This window comes from Maylandia zebra, linkage group LG5 (assembly GCF_041146795.1).
Source record: "Maylandia zebra isolate NMK-2024a linkage group LG5, Mzebra_GT3a, whole genome shotgun sequence".
Classification (NCBI taxonomy): Eukaryota; Metazoa; Chordata; class Actinopteri; order Cichliformes; family Cichlidae; genus Maylandia; species Maylandia zebra.
The window spans coordinates 23,325,617-23,352,802 of NC_135171.1; the positions used below are offsets into that span (position 1 = coordinate 23,325,617).

Genomic DNA, 27,186 nt, shown 5'->3' on the forward strand with positions numbered 1-27,186 from the left:
TTGTTGTAACAATGCTTTTTGGAAATAAATCTCATAGTGTTAGAAAGCCTGTTTATTTCCCCTTAAATGGTGCCACACTTGTAAGGAAAATGCATTTGTGGATTGAGCAGCGAGTTGAGTGTGTGGGCTGGGCCCTTATAAACTTGTCAAATCTTCCCTGCCAATGCCAAACAGCTTATCCAATACTGACTTCTGTTTTGAGCTTCTGGTAAGTAAGTAAGTAAAATTTTATTTATATGGCACATTTCTAGATAAAAAGATCACAAAGTGCTTCACAAAGTATAAAACAAAAAGTCAGTACCCCAGGTGCTGACAACATTTTTTCCACTAATTTTGCTGATACCAAATGCCCTGATTAAAATTATAAATATATTATATTATTTTTAAAATAAAGATAATAACATATTTCGTACATCTTTCAGATCACCATAAAAAGTGTTTAAATACTTTAAAGATATGTGATGTAGACTGTTATCAGATCTTCGTAGTTTATTAATATAATGAAAATAATATTTGTCACAGAGATAATATGAAAATATGTTAAATATGTATTAATATATGCTACCTTTCTGACTTAATTCCAACTTAATTTTTATAATTTGTTTGTTTTTGTTTTACGATATGGATACAAAGACCCCGTTTAACCCTGTTTAATAAATGTTTAATAAATCCTGTAAGCACAAATAAAATGTCTAAGGGGACTAAAACCTATGATAGCTCTTCGAGAAATACACCAGATGTTCTCATGTGTCGGTCTGTCTGCACGTCATCCATCCGGATGAGTCTACTGTTAAGACAGGGTCCGGTGCGTGTTATCCGGTAACCCACAGCGTGCCTCTTGGTTGGTAGGCTTTCAGTCATCTTCCCATTGGAGGCTTAGCGCGTCACGATGAGGGCGGACAGCGGTGTGGACCACACAGCCTGTGTCCGGGGAGGGTAAAGGTGCCGCCTAAAAGCGTGCCGAGTTATTGGATACGTGTTGTTGCTAGGGGCGTGGGTTGTGCCGTGAAATGTTCTAGTTTCCCCAAACCTGAAAGAGATGAAATTGAAGAAGAAAACAGCATTATCATCTGGAACGACAGATGCGCTGAGAGCTGTGTGCTCCGACGACGTGGGGCAAGCTGTGCCGCAGTGAGCATAATCTGATAAGCGCTTGTGTCCATCCTGCACTCGGCTTCAGGACGACGCAGGAGAGGAAAAAGTATATGCGGAGTGTGAGGATAGATGGAATTATGCTGAGGTCACACTTCTCGGAGCTGATTCACACTTTCACCCGGAACACCTGCTGTATATTTGCATCCACCGGAGTCCGTCTCGATGACTGACGCGCACTTGCTTGTCCCGTGATGTGTCTTTGGAGGAGCCGGTGCGTGCCACGGTCTAAACATCCCCGCCTGTCCACTGTAGGCCTATAGAACAGCTATTTGTCTGCGGAACAAATCACAGTTTTATAGTAGGCGCAGGATCTTATGCAATGTGGTCGAAACGGATTTCGTGAGCTCATAGGTTAAACTGACAGCGACACCAGGCTTAGGTCGCCTTGCTCTGTGCTGTACTGCAGCAAGGTGGACCACCGGGGCGTGAGGTGGCAAGGAGCAATGCACGCATCCTCCCCGCTGGACATTTTTTGGGGGATGTTTTGTGTCCCGAACAAACAAAAAACCCAAGGCCATACACCCTAAACTGGCGAACTGCGTCACCGTGTTGGAGTGTTGCAGGTAAGCAGCGAACTCTTCCACCGCTACGAGAGAGCGGCTCATCATCCTCCAGAAACAATGTCGCCGGTGAGTGTTTAACAGCGTAACCGGGATGGATTCGGTGGATTCAAGCAAAGATCCGCCACTGGGATCCACGTTTTCCTCAGCACCTAATCTGGACTCGGACATTAATGCAAATGCTTGCAGGCCTGTGTATGAGAATGGTACAGACCACAATGTCAACATACAAAACACAGCCCTGCGTGGAGCAAGTGACCCCAGCTCATACCCCTCCACAGACTACCAGGTGCCGGTCCGCCACAGGTTTATTCGGCGGAGCCAGTGGTTGTCAGACTCCGAAGAGCCGCCGGTGGACACACCGGAGTTCGCCAACAGCAGCCCGGCACTCAACATTGACCTGCGAACCATCGTTGACAGGAGTCGGGCGCGGGTTCTGCACGCGACCCGCCTCCAGGAGACCTCGAGCACGGAGAGCCAGGTGGGCCTGAAAGACATGGCCACAGAGAGCGTGAACGCGGACGAGGAGAAAGGAGGCAGGAGCGAAAGCGAGCCCAAGGCAGAGGTCGTGCCCTCCGATGTCACAGGTAAAGCAGGAAGTGACGAAAACGAAGAGGAGCCCGGAATGAAGGCTGTGGCCACCTCGCCCGGAGGGCGCTTCCTCAAGTTTGACATCGAGCTGGGGAGAGGGTCTTTCAAAACTGTCTATAAAGGTCTCGACACCGACACCTGGGTCGAAGTGGCCTGGTGTGAGCTTCAGGTGGGTTCGCTAATCACTGAGGTCCAACATCAATCAGCCAACACAAATTAGCTGACTACAAGAGCTCTACAGCATCATTGATTGTTTTTCATTCGCTCATTTGAAGGTTAAAAATAAAAAGCAAGACAATAATAAAGATCTTTATATTACACATAAATACCCATATACATGCCAGTCATGTACCAAACTCTCAGGCAGGGTCAGTGGATGCTGTGTTACATTGTTGCCTTTGGTTCTTTCCCTCATTAGCTCAGCCAGGTCACAGCCATGGTTCTGTATATAGCTGGGATTGATTAAACAAGCTGAAGTTACAAGCATTTACAATACATATGACAGGATTTATGTGTGAACACACGCACACATATATATGTATTACAAGAAACTTCACTTTTTCACTTTTTTAAAATTCAGCAATCAGTTTTACAAGCTTTTATTTTTATAATTCTTAGCCTAGATGTTGCTATTTCCAAACCAAGTTGAAGTAACAGCACATTTCTGATTCAGTAGATTACAAAGATGTCATTTAAAGGAAATCTGCATCCTCCTTGTCCCCTGCGCACATTATTGACTCTTAAGTGAATTGAATTTCATCTGTACCTACTCAGCCATGTCAGCAGATGAACTGAAATGGCACTTTAATTAGTCAGATTTGCTTATAGGCTATATTTTAGCAAGGGGTGATGCAGTGTTTCATATGAGTGACAGCTTGCTGTATCACTAATCTGTGTATGTGGTAATCTAATGATTAGTTTAGATGCTGCCCATGTGATATACAGATTAGTCTGCAGACAGACCTGTAGACAGTGGCTGCCCTTTAAGGGCTCAAATTGTGCTAAGCTTTTTCAGTCTGCAGATTTATGAGCAGGCATAAGAATAGAATTTTAAAAATTAAGTATTAAGACATTCTGCATCAAAACACAAGCAGAAGCGTCTTTGTTTTTCCCAGCAGATCTTTTTCATTAAACTTAAATAGCTACTACTTCTTGGTGTATGCTTAGTCACTGAATTGGCTTTCACGTTACACGCGGACTTAGACGTTGGGGCCAGTGCACAAAATGATGAGTCACCATCTCATCGTAATCTTAGAAACCTTTCGTGTGCTTTAACTGATCATAATTACAATTATTTCATATAAGATGAAAAACATTTCACCTCATACTCTTGCAGAAAGTGTAGGAAGGCATCTCAGCAAGTCTGGCCCAACAAATCACTGAATTTCTCCCTAATGAAAAAATCACAGCCTAGCTCTGTAAGGTTCATAGAATTAAGTGGTAGTTACATTGTGCTTCTATTTGCATTCAGTAGATGAAAATGAAGTTCTGATGTAGCCCATTCAGCGTGTCTTCATCTCATTTGAAGAGTGAGAACGGCGATTGTCCAAGGCTGTACCACAATGCGTCACTACTGTTTAAGATTAACTTTATTACTTTATTGCATTTGGTTTTCTGATCCTCATCAGTACACCTATCCATATCTTCAGTGCTCATTCTTGTCTGTTAGAAGAGAATCCAACCACTGGGCATATTTTTAAGCACTTAAACACATAATTAACTGGATTTCACAGCAGAGTGTGCTTTTTGAATGTGTGTCACGTTTGATGAGCTCTACAGTAAGTGTATTTGTGCATTATGCGTGTGTGTTTGCATCTGCGTGGTGTCTGAGCAGGTTCTTAGGGGAGATCTAGTGATGATTCAACCATTCTGTCCCTCGAGATGAGGCCTTGCCCTTCGGAGTGTCTCTGTCTGTGTAACTCACTCACAAAAAAAGCTGCTGTAACTCAGATGCCCTGTGTGGTTTGTACACTGTGTGCGTACGGAGGTAGAACTAAGAATGAGACAGCAGAAAACATAGATGCTCATAGAAATCAGAAATGAATTGTATTTGAAGTGGAGCTTTTTTCCTGGTGTTGAGCAAACCAGGCTGCCAGTTTTGCTACTTACTTGCCTGCAAAAATGCGATCAAACGTTTGCTGACTGAGTTGTTTACCCGAAATTAGCAAATCGCCTAACACAATTTAGTAAAATGCCAAAGCACTTTACCACACTGAGAAGTGTCTCACAGTTGTACATTTTGTCTGATGGCTTAGTAATAAATATCAAACAGCGATTTATACCCTTGTGCTGTTACCACACAGATGTGTCTGGAGAGTGAGTCTTGCTGATGCAGCCTTCTGCACCATGAGAGTAGAAACGGGAAAGGCTGGGTTCATCTAAGGACAGTTTATAGTATACGAAGTATTTGATACACAGTAAACCAAGAGTTCTGTATGTTTATATTATTTCCAGATTTGTGTCCACAACATTCTATTTTATTTCTAATATTATTTATTACTTAGTTTTTCATTGTGCACAATTATGTCTCAGTAAAGACAATCCTGGTGCCACACCCTGCTGAGATCTTATCCCTCAAAGCGTCTTCTAATAATTTGTATGAAAATTGCTTTTAAAAAAGGACAATGAAGATATGGGGATGAGGCAAACTGTAATATATTTGTACACCATAAGAATCAGAGTTATGAAAGAAAGTCGGATCTGTATCCTTCACAGTGTTGCATGTAATATAAGACACCTCAGACTGAGCACTGTATAGATCACTATGAGCTTTGCAGGAAATCTGATTCTCAGGTATTTGTCGATAATCAATAGCATGAAATGTACATCAGGTTATTGTGGACCCCCTGGCCTTTGAAACATCAACTGCACCCGAATGGTTTCTGCTGAAACGTGTCTATGGAGACGGCTCTAAAGAAACCCTGGAGGTCATGCAGTTTTTGGCGTTGTCATAGTCTTTGAGTTGGATGTGTTGTGCTGACAAGAGAGAAACTGAAATGCGGAGGGTGTTTGCTGTCAGCTGTTTTACTATTTATACAACAGTTCAGGGAAGAAAGGGGTCAAAATATTGATCCATTATACACAAACCCACTCAGGCTTGTATAAGTAAAGATGTAGAATTCAAAATTTGTGCAATTTAATTCCTAAATCAAGGATTTTCATTATGCTTTGTGGCTTTGTGATTGAAAGGAAAATAAAAAGAAATCCTAGCTCGCTGTTATAAAGTCTTAATGGAATTTTTTTTTGTTCCATTATTTACCAGAGGCATGTTTGACATTTATGATTAAAAATGTGATTAAAGCTCACGTTTATCTGCCATGACAGATGTGTCTGTCTCTGTATCACAGCAACAGATTAAACAAGACTTCTACTCATCTGTCTTTTGAAAATGTGATTTCACGAATGCTGTAGTGCTTTGTGTTTTCTACACAGTGGTAATAAAGAGAGTAATTGGTTCAGACCCCCATGTATACCCACTCAAAATGCCAAAGCTGCTTTCACTATAAACATGAGCCACAGGCAGCAGAGTCCCATCATAAAGCAATGGGAATATTCAAAGGAATCATATTTGTTCCATTACCATCTCTAACTGAGAAGAATGCATATCTGTCCTAAATGAGAAACAGGTGCAGCGACTTATTGAAACATTTGCAAACAGAAGTGGAAATACATTATAGAAGGCAAACACAGAGGCTGTACAAAACTAATGAGCTTGAAAGTCAGTGTTTGGTATGTTCACCTTTATTCTGCAGCACTGTCTGAACTATATTAGGCAAGTGTTCTTGTATTTTCTTTAAGCAGTCTTCAGGTATAGCTCTCCAGGCTTCTTGAAGGACATTCAAAGCTCTTCTTTGGATGTTTCTGCCTTTTGTTCTGTTCTGTCAACACGATCCCACACTGCTTCAATATATGCATTTCTATATATGTGTTTGCTTTCAAAGAAATAGTTGTCATGTTGAAACTAAAGCTGTTTCTAATCAGATGCATTCCAGGTGATATTGCATGATGGAGAAAATCTGATGGTACAGAAATTCCATCAGTTTTGACAGGATCGCCAACCCCACTGGCTGAAATGCAGCCCCAAACCATAACAGAGCCTCCACTGTGTTTCACAGATGGCTCTCCTTCTTCATCATCATTCATCAGTTCTTGTGTAATTTGGCATACCTCAGCCTTTTCTCCTGGCCTCTCCTCTCCATTTCCTGGCCTTCCACTGAGGCCATTTTTGCTCAGGAATCTGTGAACAGTCCATGAATCAAATGAAGATGCATCTCTCAGGGCCTGTGTCAGGTCTTTGCTGCCTTTTTTCCCATTTCTTAAAGACAGGACTTTCAGACATTGTTCATCTGTTGCAGATAGGTTTTGAGACCTGCAACTTCTTTTATTCTCCACTTGTCAGTGAAGTAAAGTAAAGAAAACACTGCACAACATGCTGAGATACGCAAAGTTTTCACCTAATAGAAAAGATACTATTTTTTGTCTGTCAAACTGTGTTACCTTTGGCAATCTTTTTAGTTATTTATTTTGTAGATTTGACTAAAGAAATGGGCCCAAAATAGGTATTTCAGTCCCAGGCTGCTAGTAAAGTGCCTAAAGACACGAGTTAAAATTGTTTTTTTGCTAAGTTGTCTTCTATGTGTAGACCCATTACCAGTTAGTCCCCTGAGTTGCCTTTTTATGATTAAATGCTTCATAGGTCAGTGTTACATGGCTTAACAAACAAACAAGCAAACATTCCTATGAAAAAAGGACTGGGCTGAAAATCCCTCAGAAAACGTGGAGAACTATTATTTGAGACCACTTTGAAAAGATAGAAGTCTGGCTTGTTGGAAGCAAAATATAAAGAAATGAGGTGGGTAGAGAAACACAGAGAGACTAATACTGTTTCTTTATACTCTATAGAAGTAGATGCATAAATAATAGTAAAAAAAAAAACAAAACATTTTCTTTCTTCATTTTTCCAGGAACGGAAACTGTCCAAAGCAGAGAGACAGAGATTCAAAGAGGAAGCAGAAATGCTAAAGGCTCTCCAGCATCCCAACATTGTGCGATTTTATGACTTCTGGGAATCACCCGTCAAAGGGAAAAAGTGTATTGTTCTGGTGACAGAGCTGATGACCTCAGGAACACTAAAAACGTGAGCGGCAAAAGAAAAATATTTCCTGTCATAACCTTTGTTTGTCTTTTTTGCTATATTTTAATTTGCTCCCCAAAGCTGTTGAATGGCATAATTTTAGTCATTCTACGGCTGAAATCCAACCAAAAGCTGAAAGATATATTTATGTGAATAAGGGGGTGGATTTTCTTCGTAAAGAGTAATTAGCAAAATAAATGAATACCAAATAGAGGGTAGGACAGAATAGAAAAAGATTTTCAGGCAGTCACAATTAGGAAATTGGTTTGAGAAAAGAACAATCATTAGAGAAGGCTATAACAATTAGCAAGAGAAGAACAGCTAACTGGATATATTTTATAAATGCAGAGGTTACTTGGGGATAGATCTCTAAATGTGATTTCAGCAACTATCATTCAGCATGTTTGAAAAGCCAGTTTTTACTTGTTGTCAACTGGAAATTCTCTATCACCACAATAATATATACATTCTTTATCTTCCAACAGGTATCTGAAGCGCTTTAAGGTCATGAAGCCTAAAGTTCTTAGAAGCTGGTGCAGACAAATTCTCAAAGGCCTCCACTTCCTCCACACTAGAACTCCTCCGATCATCCACAGAGACCTTAAGTGTGACAACATCTTCATCACTGGTCCTACGGGCTCTGTCAAAATCGGAGACCTGGGCCTGGCGACTCTAAAGAGAGCCTCTTTTGCTAAAAGTGTTATTGGTTAGTTACCATGCAGTTGGAAAAAATGCTGTTTTAATGATTTGGGAATTTTCACAGTGCAGAAAGAAACTAAACGCAGTGCAGACACTGTTAGACACCGTTAGAGGTCGAGATTATTTTACCTGATGCATCAAAGTCAAACATTCGCTCTAGTTTTGCTTTTAATTCTTGGCTCTGTTTTTATCTTTGGCAAAATATTTCACTGCACTCACCAATCCCACACTAAAATGTGTCAGCGGGTTATTTGTTGCTGCAGGTAGTGTTCAGTACCAAAAATGACACTGACGATCACTGTGGGAGTAAACGAAAACAGTAAATCTGTGTACTGCATAACCAAAATAAGGGAACTTGTTCCTTCTAAGTGTGGGATTTTGTGCCTGTTATGTTTTTTATGTAACAAAACAAAAAATTCTGTGAAGTGTAGAATTACATTAAAAGCTCAACATCTATGTGTCACTGGATCCGACCAGCTGTGACACAATGAGTGTTTTGAATCATTGGCCACTTTTAAAAAAACATTAACCCTACTTGGTGTAGAGTTACCGAGACTGTTTGGGCTTATTATTAGCTTTTTGACCACCTTAAAGTTGCTATATTTTACTGTCATGTTTAGAAAATTCTTCATGATTTATCAGGCCTGATCAGTTTCTGCTGTTGATGCCACTGGAGTTCAATTAAACCATCAGTAAGTTTGCAATTTATCATCTTCTCTTGCATTAATTTTCCAGGCACTCCAGAGTTCATGGCTCCAGAGATGTATGAGGAGCACTATGACGAGGCCGTGGATGTCTACGCCTTTGGGATGTGTATGCTGGAGATGGCAACATCTGAATATCCCTACTCTGAATGTCAAAATGCTGCTCAGATCTACCGCAAAGTGACCAGCGTGAGTTCACGTTCAAATCCTGCCACTGCTATAATAACTTTCAATCTATGATTACAACAAAGCCAAGCTATATCTCAATTTTTTGGTTCTTATTTAGAATGAAGGGTTCATTATAAGCCTGCCACAATATCCGATTTGTTCTGCACATTTGCAGTGATCAAAAGACAGTCAAATTTACATGTAGGTTTGCTTATTTTGTTGGAGTTTTTTTGCCTGCACAGATGCACTGTTGTATTCTTGTGGTGTTCCAGGTCAAACTTGGAAGAAAAAATAAAGCATCTAGCTGGTTCTGCAGCGCTTGGAACACAGGACCCTGAGAGCATGGGCAAACCTCGGACTAATTTAGTTAAATTACTGTTATAACAGACAACAGTATCTACCTAATGTAGCTAATGCCGACACTTTTAATTTGGCAGATGAGAACTGTCCTATTTCTTTTGAAAACCTTTATTCCCAGGGCTCATATGTCTGAAAGACAATGTGTTTAACAGACTCTGTATTTAATGATTTTATACAATGCAGACAGAAGTTTCTTCTGTTATTTCTCCAAGTACTTCTGTTTAAAACCTGTCATTTGGTAAGCTAAGACATGGATTACATTTTTTTAGGGGGTGAAACCTGCCAGCTACAGCAAAGTCCGCGACCCAGAAATTAAGGAAATAATCGGGGAGTGCATCTGTCACAGATGGGAAGAAAGGTAATTGGACCAGAACCTCTATCTCTAGCTTATGACGCATTGTTGTGTGGGTAGAGATTGACTCTTATATTAGCACTGCGTTGTTTTGTTTCTCCTCCTGCAAAGAGACGTCAATACCACTATTTGACTCTGACATAGTTTGTGCTCCTCTGTGTTTTACTGTGCCAGTGACATGTAGTGCAGGTCTGTAGTGTTTGTGTATTTCTTGCAGGTACTCCATCAAGGACCTCCTGAATCACGCCTTCTTTGCAGAGGACACGGGTGTGAGGGTGGAGCTCAATGAAGAAGATGATGGGAAAAAAGCATCCATCGCTCTAAAGCTGTGGGTCGAAGATCCTAAAAAACTGAAGGGAAAATACAAAGACACTGGTGCCATTGAGTTTACCTTTGATTTGGTGCATGAGGTCCCAGAAGTTGTTGCCCAAGAAATGGTAAGGAAATTTTTTTTCAAAAAGCACTGTTTCTCAGTGCTTTGCCAGTTCATGTTTCTTATTGGTGTCTGTTAAAATGTTGCCTCGCAACAAACACCTGGGTTTGAATCCATCATCTGGCCGGAGCCTTTCTGTCTAGAGTTTGTATGTTCTCCCTGTGTCTGGGTACTCTGGCTTCTTCCTACAGCCAGTCAGTGAGATTAGGTTTATGGACTGATAGAGGGGAAATGAATTTAAACTCTAACCATAACAAAAGTAGTTTTGTTTTTTTTGTTTTTTTTGTGGTTTGCTATTTCAATTCAGTTTCTGTTATTTCCTGTTATGAGGTAGTTGGGCTATCAGCATAATGATATACAAAGTGTCTAATAATGTTATGGAAGTCATTACATTGGAACACATCTTCTGATGTAGGTCTGATGTAAGGAGTGCGTTACTGGTTTGCAGTACTGCGAAGTGCTTCAGATACCACAGGACTATGTCTACATAGACACTAGAGCAGGGGTGTCAAACATAAGGCACGGGGGAAAGAATCAGCTCGGCAAAGACAGTCGGGCCCACTAGAGAGCTTTGGGAAAAGGAGGGCATATATTTTCGATTTTCAATTGTATTTTAATCAATTTTAGAGTTTTTCCTGTTGGTAAAGAGCTCCATCTGGGCATTTATATTACATAACAGTAATTATTAATTGTTTAGTTAAAAGTCTTTACATGCACTTGGTGTAAAAAGTGAGTTTGACGCTCCTGAACTAGGGCAACTGATCACTTGACCTTTCGCTCTTCATGCAAACTTCTGTTAATGCAGGATGGGTAGTTCTGAGCTGCAGTGAGTATCTTGCCTGTGCCTCCATAGGTGGATTCAGGTTTCTTTCTGGATTGTGATGTGAAGATCGTTGGGAAGTCCATCAGAGATCGTGTAGCTCTAATCAAATGGAGGAGGGAGCGGACTGTCTCACCAAATGGAAACAGCGAGACACCCGTGAAGAAAACTCAGCAGAACCTCCTACAGGTTCCCAGTACAGGGATGCCACAGGGAGCTGCATTAGCTACTACAGATTATGAAGACCAAGAGTCAGAGCAGCAGACTCTGATCTGCACCGTCCCCGCTGCCACATCTACCACATGTAAGAAACTGGAATTAGAATATTATGTGAATGTGTGCATTAACACAAAACCTGAAGTTAAAACCAGTGTTGATTTTAAGAGCCAATTTTGACCAGTTTTAATTTTATTAAGAATTTAAACATCTAAGCTCTTTTAGTTTTAGTTGATTCAATATCGCAAGAGCATCACAAACTAAATCTGAAGTGATTCAGTTCACTAAAATATAAAGTGTAAAAGTTTGTCATGTTTTTACCAGTGAGAGTTGCTCCACGTGGTTTACAAAGCATTTTATTTTCCATGACATCAAATATGAAATGCTGCTGCTTTTCCTGCTAAGAGATATTTTGTTGTGTTATCGTGAGAAAGCATAGCTGAGCCTGCCCTCCCTGCGTGTTTTTCAGATTAAATGTGTGTATCTAACCTTACTGCACAAGGAGATTACTTCTGATTGGATCCTACCTATCTACACAACGTAATTAGCTCTGTTTGGATCTCGTATTTCCAGAACGTCTTCATCTCGCTCATATGAAATGTGCTGACAAAAGTATCAACACATGTCATGATAGTTTTTCTCCTTGTGCATTTGTTATCATCTTGGTCAACAGAATCAAACACTGGTTAAAACACACGACACAGACTGTTGCTAAAATAGTTTCAGTGAACCTAAGCGAGAATCAGACATATGGCTGCTGCAGTGTCTGAGTGATGCCAAATTACGTGACATCATTTAGCATTTGAATTTTATTAAGATTCTACTCCACTGTCTCCCACACCCCATCTCTCTTTTTGAGTGTCTGTCCTTCCTGCATATGGACAAAAAGCATCACGGTGAATCATAATCTTTTACATGCTCTCTTATTACAGCTGGCAGTGGAGTGAGCTCCACCATGCAATTAGATGAGCAAAACAATCAGCAGAATGGCCCCTACCCAACGTTTCAAGAACCTGTTACCACAACTCAGATTATCTACAGTCCTCCTGCACAGACTGACCCTCAGCTGCACCAGGGGCCTTACCAGCAGTCCACTGCACAGTCCGTGCAGTTACACCAAGGAGCGTACCAGAAAACCGCAGGCCAGCTGCACCCTGGGACCTTTCAACAACCTGCATCACAACTGCACCAGGGGCCTTATCAGTGTCAAACAGTGAGTAAAAGCATTTCATGTTATTTTCATTTTCTCTTTCTGATATCCTTAATGATATTTTTCTGAAATAACGAAAATGTTATTTTCTTTTTCGGAATGATACGTCATCAGCGTCACTACAGTGATCCCTTTGTTTGCCATGAGAACCTGCTCATCACTGAAAGTACTATGTGTCTTAGGCGTGGCAGTGCCTCAATGGTTGAGATGGTACAGTGTAGGATGCAATCGCTAACTAAGACAACTCCACTCCCCTGCTTGTGTCCGTTACAGGAAGTGTCTCCGGCAAATAGCACAGAGAGTCGAGTGCACGATACAAACTGCCTGTATGCTAACTCTGCCCAGAAGCCGTCATTGTTATCGCCTTTCTTGCTCCCCCATCAACACTCTCATCATGACTCAGCAAGTCATTTCGATTCACCTCACCTTCCCCTTAATTTACAACCTCCTGCAGAGCTGCCTCCATGTGTCCCACGCAGCCCAGGGCCTCACCATCACTGCAAAGCTTGCATGTCTCTCCTCTGCAAGGACAGGACAAAAGGAGGTGGATCACTGGGACACACACACAAACGCACTGACACCACATCCACCCAGTTTGCTCCAGTCTCCAAGCCAAGCTCGCCCACATCTCTTCATCAGCCAAGGTCTCCTCCCTCTCTGCCCACTACCACATCATCAAATTGTCAGCCCGTCGTGGCAGCTTCTCCTTCACATCTTTCTCCACCTTCACAAAATGTGTTCCCACGGAGTTTGTATGAAGGTGGAGATCTCACGCTCCTCAACTACTGTCTCCATCACATTGTCAGTCGCAGGACCAGCTCCCCCACCCTCTCTGATAGAGGTGTTAATCATCCACTACACAACCAAACTGGGGTTTGTTGTTCTTCAGTACGTGAGCATAAAGACAAGAGCCAGAGCCTGGATGCTCCGTTCTACTGTTCTCCAAATGTGGTTAGGAACCTGCAGTTATCATCACATCACAGCAAAGACAGAGCCAATTCTCTGGTGGGTTAGAGAAGAAGACTTTGCATAGCCTGAAATGCCATAGCAGCAGCCTGCTGTATCTTTCCTGATCCTGCAAGTTGCCTCTCTCCCCTGCCCAGTATGTTAGCAGCCTGTTTTTGCTCCTGCTTAATCAACATTAAGTGCTGAATTACTCGCTCAAAGTGCTTCTCTTAACATGTTGGATGGGCAATGATAGATAAATGCTGCCGCTTCCCATTTCCATTTTAACTGCCCTTGATGAACAATTCCAGCTGCTAAAAAACACCCCTCTCCATTTTCTTGCAAGTGACCACAAATGCTTTGACAAACTAAAGTGTGAGCCACATTTGTTGTATTAAATACAAGCACATATTATACAGTTCTACTATCCCTAAAGAAGGTCTCCCATTATGTGTTTCTGACAGACAGCTCCTGCTCCAGCTACGCCAGCCACTGCTGCTAACCAGAGCAGACAGTGCTTTCCAGCTGCAGGCCCAACTCTACAGACACAGAACACTGCCCAGCCCAACCAGGAGCAGGTACTGCATACATCTGACTCTAAAATACCCTGGCAACATCTGTAGTGAGACCCAAAAATCTGAATTATGAAGCGACGGTTTGAAAGTCGCTCATTGGAGCCCACCCAGCTGCCTGTCCTAGCGTGCTTGACTCGCAGGGTCTCGTCATTTGACATGTAATATAAAAAATACAATTTCAACTTTTAAATCATAAACTGAAACATGCAATATAATGGAAGTTAATCTGCCATTTAATTTAGTGGTGCTGGCCATTTTAAGTCAAGTAGGTCTAGTGCTGTGTGTGAGGTGGGTGAAAAGTGTATCTGATTTTCCCTTTAATAGCCAATGTGCACTGTACTGTATATCTGTGTTTATGTGTGTGATGTGAATAGCTGTTCATGTGGTTTGTGTCTCCTTCACATTTATCTCTCCTCACTGTAGTACCATCTCCAACCAGCTGCTATCCTGCCAAAGGTAGAGCAGCATGCAGAATAACTGAATCACAAGTCTGCCCGCCCTGCAGCTCACTTGTAATAAAGTGAAGCTGTTAAACTGTTTAATTATTAGTTTGAATTCTCAGTTTCAGATTCATACTGTAAAAAAAACTAAATAAGTAAAAAAAGAAAAGAAGAAAGACAAAACCCCAAACATGTCATTTCCTTCCTTAGCTGTTATCTGCAGAGCAGCCTGCTTCCCACCTGAGTCATCCTGACACCGCTACCAGTTTTCCACAGTTAGTCTCCAGTGCTCCTTCCCCACTTCTACCCCTGCAGATCAGCATGCAGGTGTGTTGTGTTAGAGAAGACAACAACAAATCTTCCTATAAAATGATATAATAGGTGGCAGGGTAGAGTAATAAATAAGGGGCCTGTGTGAATGTTATTTCTATTGGTTATCTTTGTTCATTTTATATCATTTTCCCTTTTTCTTTCCCAGTTTTCCTCACCATATGCAGTTATTCAAACAGGGGGCCACAAGCCTTCCCCCGTCTCGCCAGCTCCTCTGCCATCTGTCTACAGCAGCAGTGAATCCACTATGTCTAGCACCTATTACTCACGTTCACCCCACCGTCCCTCTCTGCCTCTGATTCCTCATTCTGCCATGCCATCTATGTCTACTCTTGGCACTCCTCTGTCCACACCTCAGCATGTAGCCAGTGTGGCATTCCCCCTCCCATTTTTTGCCATGGCCGTGTCCTCAGCAGTGCCACAGCAGCAGGGCAGCCCCTCCACATCTCAACCAAACCTAAGTTTCCATTCCACCCATCCCTTACCTCTCTCTCAGGTACAACCCACCCCATACCCTGCCCCCAATCCTGAGCACGGTCTGGCTGAGCAGCCTGTCCAGGTGAATATTTCACTCAGTTCTCACTGTAATGGTTGGTTGGATCATAGGAAATCTGTAATGCTAAGGTGGAATGGGTGTGATGCTTGCTGGGCATGGGTTTAGCGACTCGAAGACACAGAGTACTTGAACTAACTGATGAACAATTCTTTAAATGTGCTTGTTTTCTTTCAGATACAGTCACTCACTCCGCATGGCACTCTGGGAGACTTTCAGCATTTGGGTGCGGTTCACTCAGTTTTGCCTACTGTTCAGACTTCTCTCTGGGGAAGGGGAACAGATTCAGAAACTAGTGGAGCTGGCCTTGACTTAGCAGGAGCTTCTACAATTTCAGCCCCAGTCCCAGCCCCAGCGTCAATCCCAATCCCAGCTAATGTTGTTACTCAACCTCCAGCACAAATTCTGGCTGTGGTGGGAGCACAAAACCAACTTCAAGTCCCAGTATCAGCTCAGGCTGCAGTTATGCCTCAAACCACAACCCTTCTTAAATCCCCCACTTCAATCCCAATACAAGTTCCAACAGCAATTCAAGCTGCAGTCTCAGCCCCAGCTCAACCACTAGTATCAGCATCGGGTCCCATTTTGGAGCAAACAGAAGTCTCCTCTGTGAGCATACTTTCATCCAAACCCGAAATGTCAGTCCCAGGCTTGGTTTCAGGCCCAAACACCCTGCCAGCACCAGTTCAGTCTGCAGCTCCTGTTCCCGCTCCAGCTTCTGTCACAACTTCAGTCCCAGCTCCAGTTCTGCAGCCTCCTGGCACCCAGACAACAGTCTCAATACCCGAGTGTTCCAGCCTGCCTGCAACTCAGCAAACTGCAGACATGGCATCTGCATCCAGCACCCCTCATCAAGAGCCCTGTGCAGAGGTAGTGATGAATCCAATGTCTGTGAATATTTGAGAACAATACCAGTTTATACACTTATGTAAATTCTATAAGCTTTACCTGTGCTTGATTAAAATTGTCTCTGCAAATGACAAATAAAGTCATGTGAAAAAGAAAGTTCTTCACAGAACTCTTTGGAGATCCATGAAAAAGTAAGTACACCAGCCAGGTGCTTCTAAAGAAAACTTGATTAACTGATCATCAGCACTTGTGAAAGCAGAGGTTTAGGCAGTTAGGTGTGGGGGTAACTCAACGCCACAGTCTTACCAGTTTTTAACGTCTCTGAAAATTCAGCCCAAGATCAGACCTTACGATGCTCCAAGAAACTGTGGGGGGGAAAAAAACGCTTCTCAGACTCCAGAGGCTTTATTAACCATGTCAGGTGTTAAAGTTCATGAAAGAACATGGCTCCACAGCTTAGGTTCGTTTAGATTACAATACGCCAGCACATCAGTGCAATTCATAGCAGCTGTGTCAAGCATGGTTGAGGAGGGTGATTATTTGTGCTTGTTTTGCAGCTACAAAACCAGAGCATTCATTGAGTTGACCACGGACTCCACTGTATATTAAAGTAATCTAGAGTCACATTTGAGGCCATATGCCTGACAGCTCAAGACTGGCTGAAATTGATCCCAAATGCAGCAGCAATTCTACAACAGAATGGCTGAAAGAGACAAGATGTGTCACTGGTCCAAAGTGCAGACCTCAACCTGACTGAAATGCTGTGGCAGGACCTGAAGAGAGCCGTGCATAAATGAATGCCAGCAAACCTCAGCAAGGGATACAGAAACCAATTACTTCACATTATTACTACTTCCACAAATGATGGCTCATACTGTAGCTCTGTAAAAACTTTCTTTTTCACATGACTGTATTAAAGTATCCGCTGGTCAGAAAGAACGTTCAAGCTGCAGGATTCATTTCAAATTACATTAACATAAATTTTATACATCAGTCCCATCATGACACCAGCTTCTGAATCTTAGTTTAACATGCTGAGAAGTAACAACACACATTAACCATATTACATTATACATTAACCACAGTAAGGCTTAGTCCCCCAGTGATCCATTATAGGTCCTTCATCGAGGTCCTCTTACACTCCCATTTTTCTATTTTCAGGAGGTGCTTCAGGAAAAACCAATATCTTTACCCAGTTATGAATTTGACAGGTGTGTATCTGTTATTTTTTTAAAAAAAAATATTTTATATCTTTTCAGATTCTGTAGTTTTTACAATTTTGTGTGAGGAAAATGTGCCACTTGGCCGTGAATTGCTAAACTGTCTTAAAATGTTCTTTTTCGTTTTAGTCTCAAGTCTGATATACCATCTGGTAAGGAAACAAGTGATGGCTATGAAAGCTTTGCTAGTGTGGGAAAGGGAGATGGGAAACCGAGGAAACATCACCGCAAGTCTGCCCGCACCCGTTCCAGGCAGGAAAAGACCAGCAAACCAAAGCTGAGCATGCTCAATGTGAGTCTTGGTGACATTCGTGGTGTCAGAATGTACAGTTTCTTGAAATCTTTTATTTTTCAGTTTGTAAAGTGTAAGCACTGCTCCCACAGGTTTGCAACACTGGTGATAAAATGGTCGAATGCCAGCTGGAGACTCACAACCACAAAATGGTGACATTTAAATTTGATCTGGATGGAGACGCTCCCGAGGAAATCGCTACTTACATGGTTAATCCAGACTTGTACAATCTAGACTTTGTGTTTAATCATTTCTTAATATTTACATTATTGTTTAACATCTTAACAACTGCATATCTACAGGTAGAGAATGGCTTCATCTTGATGTTAGAGAAGGAAATCTTTATTGACCAGCTGAAGGATATTGTGGATAAAGCTGAAGACATGCTGAATGAAGACATGGAGGGTGAAAGGGACACAGCTTTGAGTTGCAGTCCTTTACAAGTCCAGCCATTTGAAGCATTAGTAGGAGAGGTAAGAAACAAATACACTCATTGCTTGAAATTAGCAATTAGCAGACTGACTTAGCTTTCATCTGTACATTTCTTTGTAGAGTCAGCAGCCTGGAGGATCTCAACCAGTCTATCAGCAAAATGGTATAACACTTTTCTTAGAAAAACATTTACCCATATGCATGTCTGGTAAATCCTTTTTCCTCGTCACTATAACTTTTTTTTTTTTTTAAATTCTTCCCAGTTCTTCATACAGGAAAGAGATGGTTCATAATCTGCCCTGTAGAGGAGATACCTACATCCAGTCAGGAGACCCCCTCTGACGGGACAACTACGCAGTCACCTGGGAGCTCAGCCGCTATGCACCCTGCTGACAGCACCACTGCAAAGCCCTCCAGAGGTGACTGCAAATTTTCCAATAATATCCAGCAGCTTCAAGGAGCAAGAGCACCACCTTGTGGCAGTACAATGACAGGCATCCTGCAGCTCAGATGGGCAAAAACTGATTTCACAATAAATAAAGTAGACCTTTTTTTAAAATAAATAAATAAATATCACAATTCTGTGTAATTTTGATTCTACCTTTTTAAAAACCTTTTGCAGAAGAGGGTTCATCTTCCACAATGTCTGGGGGAAGTGGAGGTTTCTCTTACGACGTGTACGGATTCTGCAGTCCTCCAATAATGTCCAACACAGACCCGCTCCTCCTGGCCACCCTGTCACCTCCTGTGTCTGCACCTCCGACTCTCCAGTCAGTGCCATCAGTGGAGCCAGCAGGCAGTTCAATGCAACACAGCATGCAAGCCCAGACAGCCAGAACACAAACATCATCCCCGCATGCTGCTTTCCCTGTGGAAGATTCGCAGGGATCCCCTCTCGGCTCCATCTCACCAATCCATGCATCTCAGAAGTTGCCTGATATGACATGCCCGGTTTCTATTGCTGACGACGTGCCCTGCTGCCCTCTGGTCATGCCCCTCTCTCTCGATGTGAGCACTTCACAGGTTGGATCTCCGCTTACTCTTCCGCTCCAGGAGCCAGGATCAGTCAAAGAGGCACCGGCTGTCTCCTACGCCCCTGCTGCACGGAGCGAGCGACCACAGCAACCTGTGGTGCTGCATCAGCCTTTTGCCACTGTTGGAGGGACCAAAGTGTCCTCACTACCACAGAGTCCAGCACCATCCCAGCATGGTGCAGGTCCCAGTGAGTCCGATGGTGAAGGAAGACTGGCTCGTAGCGGCTTTGTGGACAGCACCATTAAAACCCTGGATGAGAAACTACGGAATTTGCTCTACCAGGAGTATGCTCCCATGTATCCATCAGGCAGCGCTGCAGAGACACCAGGGTCTGGCACAGAGTACATCCAGTCTCCTCCTGGTCCAGACAGCGCCACAGGAGGCTCAGGAAACAGCACCCCAGGGCCAATAGGGGAGGGACGCTACAGAGGAGGTGAACAGCTGGTAAGTATGTTTTGTACTGTGTTGTACTGTATCCAAATAATATTAATTTAACTGTTTAATATATTTTAGTGTTTTAATGGAGTTCAAGAAAAGGAGCACAGCTAAACTGATCTAAGAGAGAATGACAAATATTATTTAGCTGTTCCTCATCAAGTATTTTAAAGGACAACGAGTAATAGTTTGTATCCTCTGCCCTCTATAAGCCTCAAATTCCAGAGAGAATGGACAGTTTGAGCGCACTGAGTGATTCAGCTGTGTGTGGTACGTCAAACATCGCAACATAATCGGCATCATTATCTCCTAAGTAAAATGAGATGCGAGTTAATTCCTGCAGTGCTACAGTTTTAGTATTGTGGATATTTTCCTTCCAGCATCCCTGTCAAGAAGACACGTTCCTCACTCTGCTTCATGCTCTGGAGCAAGAGGTCGATTTAAGGTATGTTCTAGAGTATGTTCACACATTTAAAGTGAAGGTAGAGCTGTGTATTCAGCACCATTTTCTTCTTTCACACCATTCATGATGTCATACGAATTCTTCTTCTGTGCTTTTGGCAGATCACTCCTGTTGCCCCTGAAGTGGCCAACAGACGAGATGTGAAGCAAAGGAGCTGGAGCAGCGCTGCCTCACCGGCGCACCCTGTGGGATACATTAGGGACCATGGTCAGTTTGATGCCATGGCTACCTCCACCACAATTGGCCGTTTCTCTGTGGTGAGCACTGAAGATGACATTACACAGAGGACACGTTGTAGCCGTTACTCTGCACCGCCTGATTTCTATCTGGACACGCCTCCTTCTAACGCCAAGCGGGGCTCTTTACCTCGTGCAATGACATCCGTCCCTGTGGATGTCACGGTCCACGCTCGCTTCCTCTCCTCAGATTCAGGGGCAGAGAGCAGCCCTGCAAAGCTGACTCCTGCCACCCCGTTGCAACACTCCCGCTCTGAGCGCAGAGGAAGTGACCTCATGAAAAGGGCAGTGGCCTTTCTCCGTCGTTCTGGTCGCAGCAGCAGCGTGCAGAGCTCTGACTCACCGAGCAGGCATGGTGGGGTGCACGGCTCTGCCTATGGCAGCAGCGATAATGACTCCGAGATGGAGGATTCAGACATAAAGAGAGAACTACAAAGACTCAGGGAGAAGTAAGCATCGCTTTTGGTTTGCTTTCTGTCATGCAGCATGTTTGTATATGAAGATATTTTGTCATTTAGCTTGTAAGTCATTATTATTTTTCTCTCCTGGGTTTCCTCAGACATCTGAAGGAAATCTCTGAGCTGCAGGCCCATCAGCGAGGGGAAGTGGAGCTCCTGTATCGAAGACTTGGTAAAGTTCCTCCTCCTGGCCTGGGAGTTGCTGCACCACATGCCAGCCGTAGAAAGAGGTCCAGCAAGCACAGGCTGAAGCCAGGCAAACTTCTCAGCCCTCTGGTTCAACAGTTTAGAAATGTCACAACCAAAACTGGTGACTCTAGCAGATCCAGTGAGTGGCTTTGCAGAAATCCAAGCACTAAAAGTTAAGAATATGTACTGAAAGACTATTTATCGATGTTATCCTCTTGCATTTGTGTGTCTTTAGGTGCTGCTGCAGGTACGGGTGACAACACAGTTAGTTTAAATGGGTCTCCAGCTAAAGGGTCTTTCCCCACTCACAGCAGGGCCCGGTCATGCACCAGCCACCTTCCCAGCTCAACCTCGGAGCCTGTGCAGACTCAGCAGCCCTGCTCCCTTAAAGGCTCTTTATCTTCTGATAATATTTATGCTGGACTACACGGAGATGGAACTGGCACACAAGTGCCACCGGGGCAAGGTACCACACACCCTGATTCAACAGTATTAATAAAAGAGTATTAATAAAACCATTATTTGTGTTGTTGCTTTGTTTAATAATGTTGGCAATGGAGTGTTTATTCTTCTTACCCTGTTGTCTTTTCCCCTTGATTATGCTCCTCTACAGGCTGGTCTAATTACCCTCAACCATCTGAGAGAGTGACCTATAAATCGAGTAGCAAGCCACGAGCTAGATTTCTCAGTGGGCCTGTGTCTTTATCTATCTGTTTGTATCTCTTCTCTTCCTGCATAGCTTCATATTTTCTGGTTTCCATATTTTCAGTAAAACTCCTTTTAGTTCACAGGGTTTTTTATGTGCTATTTTTTTCCCTGCCTCATTGTTATTAGTTGGTATTTTATTGTATTATTTCATTTCAGAGATGATTTTATTTTATTCAGCAGTTTACACAAATTCCCTGAAAGAGAAGCTGAGAATTTTACCCAATAGCTATCAGTCATGTTTAAAAACTGTTTTTATTTATTTATTATTCAACGTATTTTTATAAGTATTGAGTTTTACCTCACGTTTCACGTGTCTCACTAATTCTTCTGCTCTCTGTCTGTGTGCAATAAGCACTTATCAACTTTGTATTCCTAGGAAATAGACTCTTGCATGTCTCATGCATCCCAAACTACAATAGATTTTCTCGTCATGCTTCTTTCTAACCCTGTATTACCTGTTTGTTATCTGTCACTTTGATATCCTGCACTTTGTAATGCCTTAAACATGGGTCATCTGCATGATTTGCTAACTATACGGATTGTCTCATTTAAGGGGAATGATTGCCTTGTTTATCCATTTGTTAGTGTGACTTTATTCCCTTGTTTTGCAGTGCTCTGTAGCTTTGTTTTGCACCGTTCCCCGTTATTGACCATTATAACCTGCTGATGAAAGCAGCGATTTGCATTAATCTTTTTTTGTTCTGTAGGGGCGACACTGAAGCGACTTTGTCTTGGTAAAGAGCGTGGTAGCAGTATGTAAAATTACAGTCTCATTAAGAATTTGTTTTTCTATAAGTCAAGTTGTTTGTTTCATGTTGTAATCAGGGTATTAAACCAGGTGTTTATATGTGTGTGTGTCTTTTTTAGGGTCTGGAGCTTCAGCAGGGGCTTCCAATCAGTCACAGCAGCTGCCTGGGGGTGTCACACCTCCTCCACATCAGCCGGTGATAGGATTGGCCCAAGCTCAAGCCAATAACAGCAACAACAAAACAGGCACATACAGTAGCACATCTGCGAGTGCCCATGATAGCAACCTGCCTGAAGACTTACAACGACTAATGGATGACTGGGCCCAGGAGGTTCTGATTGTCACCCACCGGCCTCGCACTAACTCTTTGAGTATAACTCGACCCCAGCTTTGGGATCAGGATCCACTTCAAACAAGTGAACAGCTTGCTAGGGCTTCAGATGTGAGTGCTATGGTTATTATCTATTCTATAAAAGAGATATTGCAAATATACAGTGTTTAGATCATGAGGCCTGAAGTGTATAAAACTACTCTAATGGCTATAACTTCAAAATGCCTTAATGTTGTAGGGACTCATTAATTAGAAGAGTTCATTACAGAATACAGTAATACGCTTTCATTTTATCATGACTTGCACTCTGACTTGATTATTGTATTTCATTTCCTAATGCATGCTGGGGCATTCGTTAAGATTACTAGAGGTTATTGCCATGCTAGTATTGCAGTACTGTATCCTGCATGTCTACATGTTAGTGTAGCTATTATTGTTTTAATATGCAAAACTGCTATGTTTACTATTTGCTTTTAACTATGTAACCCTTTTAGTTATCGCCATGGACAGCTTCAGGACCAGAGGCCTGTAGTCTGCCACTGTCCTGGCCTGATGCCCCTGGGTCAACAATGATCGCTACCCCGCCGGCGGGGGCACATCCCTCTTATCAGCATCACTCTCCTGCTCCATTCAGGGCCTTGCCCTCACCTCTCTCTATTAGCCAGTGGCCTGGGTTTTTCTTTCCCCTTCCTCCAGGAGTCTTTGCCTTTCCTGCTGTGGCCTCAGCTCAGGATACCCACAGCTCCATTCCAGCACCATCATATCAGCCAACTGACCCCAAGGCGAGGACTCTCTAATCTCTGTAGCATTGTGTCTTCCAACTCCGTTACCAAAAATATATCTCATTGTAGTTCTAGTCAATCTGTACATAATAGTGTAAATATATATAACCAGCACGTATGTAATCATATGTACATACTCATCCTTAGTCTTTTTGTTATTTGTGTCATTTTGCATCAACATACCTCATGTCCGTATTACAATGCATAATCCTTGAGTGCAGTCCACTTGTAATTAGCTGAATCGTGCATTAAAGTGCAGATTTCTTTTTCTGTATGTGCATTGAATGTACATACTGTATTTCTCATTCATATTGTGTTTTCAGTTAAACAGCTGATGTTTGTGTTGCTCATCTCACTCATATATATATAAGCTGCCGAGTGTATATATGAATTATCGTCAGTCTGTAAATAGCTCCTGTGTTTGTACAGTTACCATTAGATAATCTGTAGGTTGGTGCTGCAGTTACGTGTCTTAATGCAACACCTTATTTGCCACCATCATGCCATCACTGTGAAGACTTGACATCCTGGTCACTAAGGCCAGTCGCTTTACTCTCTCTCAGTCCAAGGATAGGTTTCATTCTTCATCGATGAAATGCTTCCAGCACAAGCGCTTGAAACATCCTTAAGAGATTTGAATGAACTTGAACTTTATCTTCAGGTGGAAAAAAAAAACACCTGTGAGAGTGCCTTGAAATGCAGTTTCTGTTTTTTGAAGAAAAGCATTTAGATTCAAAGCATACTCTAGATATATTCTATATAAGCTTTCACCTTCACAGGTAAATTATGTGATTTGAATAATGAATGTGGATTAAAACATGTTTAATTTAGCAACAAAACACAGCTAAACACTACAATCCGGTGTTGCGGTACATTAAATATCAGAGATTGTAAAAAGATTAATGAATATCCAAAGCTGCATTAGGTTAGCATATACTTGTGTAAGTTTCCTTGTTCACTGAAGTCATGTTCTTGTGGGATTGCTTTAGCACCTGCACAGCAGCCTGCATGACCACACGGATGTTCTCTGAATCCCCACTGAGTGGTGTTCTGTGTTTAGAGTGGATGTTGTTCAGAGAAAGCGATTGAAATCATACATAAGGAGGGCTGAAGGACTCAACACACGAGTCAAAATCATAATCATCCCATACCTCTACTAATGCAATCTGTAGCTTTACATATTGTTGCCTTGTGGTTTTTAAGAGATTACTGCGTGGATGGTTTTCGTTTGATAAATGCTGTTGATGTAATAATATTAGGGGGGCATATGATGAATGTGAATTACCGAAAAGCCACAACTGTTTGATGTTTGCGTAATAGGCATACCGGTAGGTTTTCAAAATTGTATATTAGATGCTGGCCTTTTAGCTCATGCTTATACGTATTAAGGCTAAAATGATTCAAGGATTTCCAAAAAATATAGTGCTTTCACTATTTTAGTCAAAAACAATACTTTAATACATCTCTTGCATAAATCATTTACTCCCTTACAAGAGTTCTGGGGTTGCATAAGTCATTTTGTGTATTTTTGAGTACAAATGGCACAGTCATCTTAAGAAAACACTTGCTTTTATAAATGTGGTCCCTTGTTTCCCCGTGTAAAACTACACAGTCAGTATGGTAAGCCAAGCAGTTCTGTAAAGGCACAATAAACACTTTTGGGGAACCAAAACAGAAATGTTCTATATTTGCAGAATTAGAGGACGCTAGATTTCCCATAATGCAACACGCTAGCATCTTTACATCATCAGGGTTGTTATCTTTCAACATTTAAAAAAATAATTTCAAATTCACAAAACACATTACGCAGACTGAGTATAACACATCATAAACTGAACCTTAAATGTAAAATCATTGGCATGACCCTTTAAAATTGTTTCACTTTTGCACATTAGAGAGTAATTGAAAATGGATTATTTGTCTATAAGGTAGATCTTTAATAATGACCTAGATATTTTTTTTAATCTCCTATGCAGTAGTTTTCTTTGTGCTTTCCACTGTAACGTCTGTCTTTAAATCTAATGCTTGCAATGACAGCTAGATGTATGATTGCTTTTGCCTGCTATATCACCTGTTTTCCCAGCAGTTTCCTGACCTTGTCAGATTGATACCTTCTCAAAAAAAAGCTGTACATACTTGAAGACATAAATAAATTCATTTTTGCTTGACACCACACAATATTAGTCACATACTGCTTTCATTAGTAGTCACAAGCCAAATTGTCTCTGGGTCTTTACTCTTCTCCACTCTGATTCGCCAAAACAGTATTGCTTATTACAAATGAAAAGACAGTTTTGCAAATGCAGTTCTGGGAAAGTTATCACTCTATATTTCACCAAACAGAGGCTAAAATCTATGTTAAAATCCACATTTCACCACTGGTATTTGTATTTCACTGATAATAGGAGATTTCTGAGGTGTTTACTTAAAGTTTTTGTGTATTAGTATCTTTCTGTCAGGCATAATACACTTGACACTGCAGTTTGAAGATCATCCTGATCTTGATTGTGGCTCAAAGAGTTGGCAGTTCGTCTTGTAACCGGAAGGTTGCCGGTTTGAGCCCCGGCTCGGACAGTCTCAGTCGTTGTGTCCTTGGGCAAGACACTTCACCTACCGCCTCTGTCAGTCTGCCCCAAGGCAGCTGTGGCTACAACTGTAGCTTGCCTCCACCAGTGTGTGAATGAATAATGGAATTGTAAAGCGCTTTGAGGGCCCCAAAAAGCGCTATATAAATGCAATCCATTGTTATTATTATTGTCCAAGGAAATCTAAAAAGTAGAACTCCAGAATTACACAAATTGTCAAGGTGTCTTGGAAGCATTTCTAAATAACTGGAGATTCCAAGATTGCTAGTTTAAACAGTTGTGTATATACACAAGTCAATCTGGATGTGTCACCACATTGCCAAGGTCTTAAAGAAGGCCAGCAGCCACCCTCAGATGTGAGGAAATTAGTGATGTTCAGGAACAACACTGGATCTACCAATGTTCAAGTACGCTACCAACTGGAAACTGGTTTCATCATCGACCAAGACATGTTGACCAAGAAAGAAACCCCTGCTCCAAATTCCACAGATTTAATATTGATTGAAACCTGCAGCTGCCCACATGGGCAAGCAAACTGGCTTCTAGAAAAAATGTTTTGGACAGATGGAGAAAAGATTAAGCTACTTGGCCACAATGACAAGAGGTATGTTTGGAGGAGTAAAGGTGAGGCTAAGAAACCTGAAAACTCTGTACCCGCAGTCAAGCCTGGTGGTGGTAGTGTCGTGGTCTGGAGCTGTTTTGTTGCTAGTGGTACTGCAACACTGCACAAGGTGGATGAAATAATGAAGCAGGAGCAGGAGGACTCCACATATGTTGACTTGGAGGTGATTTGGACACAGCTGGGTGTTCCAACAGAATGCTAATCTGAAGCACACGCCAATTACAGTTTTGGATAAAGAAAGCAAACATCTGCAATGGCCAAAGCTTCAGCCTTAATCCTATGTGGACAACACTTAAAAGCTGGCTCTATGCAAAGAAACTAATTTAAATGAACTCAGTTATGCCAATTATGCCAAGAAGAGTGGTTAAATATCCAGCCAAATTATGCCAGAAGCTTGTTAATTGCTACCAAAAGCATTTGGCTTGGGTTCAATTTGCGAAACGACTTTAAACCAAATATTAATGATGGTGTATGTATAGATTTGACACTGTGTGGATTAGATAAAATTTAAAATAAATTTAAAAAATAATCCAATTCATGCTTTTTAAAGTCGTTA

At 42.0% G+C, this 27,186-nt stretch overlaps 1 protein-coding gene across 5 annotated transcripts; it reads left to right on the forward strand.

Moving 5' to 3' along the window:
• Positions 1–893: 893 nt before the first annotated feature.
• On the forward strand, positions 894–25,593 carry wnk2 (WNK lysine deficient protein kinase 2). Of its 5 annotated transcripts, none has more exons than XM_076884038.1 (29): positions 894–2,475; positions 7,271–7,443; positions 7,926–8,146; positions 8,875–9,032; positions 9,641–9,729; positions 9,941–10,160; positions 11,010–11,280; positions 12,125–12,405; positions 12,517–13,407; positions 13,812–13,925; positions 14,346–14,378; positions 14,841–15,251; positions 15,423–16,115; positions 17,256–17,305; positions 17,444–17,606; positions 17,699–17,815; positions 17,909–18,079; positions 18,159–18,201; positions 18,302–18,457; positions 18,661–19,517; positions 19,721–19,778; positions 19,889–19,953; positions 20,073–20,656; positions 20,767–20,993; positions 21,090–21,320; positions 21,468–21,566; positions 22,270–22,314; positions 22,430–22,752; positions 23,136–25,593. In XM_076884038.1, the coding sequence occupies exons 1-29, from the start codon at positions 1,810–1,812 to the stop codon at positions 23,436–23,438; spliced, it is 7,713 nt and encodes a 2,570-aa protein (XP_076740153.1). In that variant the 5' UTR covers positions 894–1,809; the 3' UTR covers positions 23,439–25,593. The 5 variants fall into 5 exon arrangements, with proteins under 5 accessions (XP_076740153.1, XP_004548537.3, XP_004548536.3 ...); XM_004548480.5 differs by lacking the exon at positions 14,346–14,378 and adding an exon at positions 14,573–14,689 and having other exon boundaries at positions 12,676–13,407; XM_004548479.5 differs by lacking the exon at positions 14,346–14,378.
• The last annotated feature ends 1,593 nt before the right edge of the window (positions 25,594–27,186 follow it).

Excerpts from the sequence above, each read along its gene's own strand:
- wnk2 (XM_076884038.1), top strand. The coding sequence starts at position 1,810 with ATGGATTCGGTGGATTCAAGCAAAGATCCGCCACTGGGATCCACGTTT. Across the intron at positions 14,379-14,840 it reads CAGCTGCTATCCTGCCAAAG|TTTTCCTCACCATATGCAGT; the intron begins GTAGAGCAGCAT and ends TTTCTTTCCCAG. Across the intron at positions 22,753-23,135 it reads AGCTTGCTAGGGCTTCAGAT|TTATCGCCATGGACAGCTTC; the intron begins GTGAGTGCTATG and ends TAACCCTTTTAG.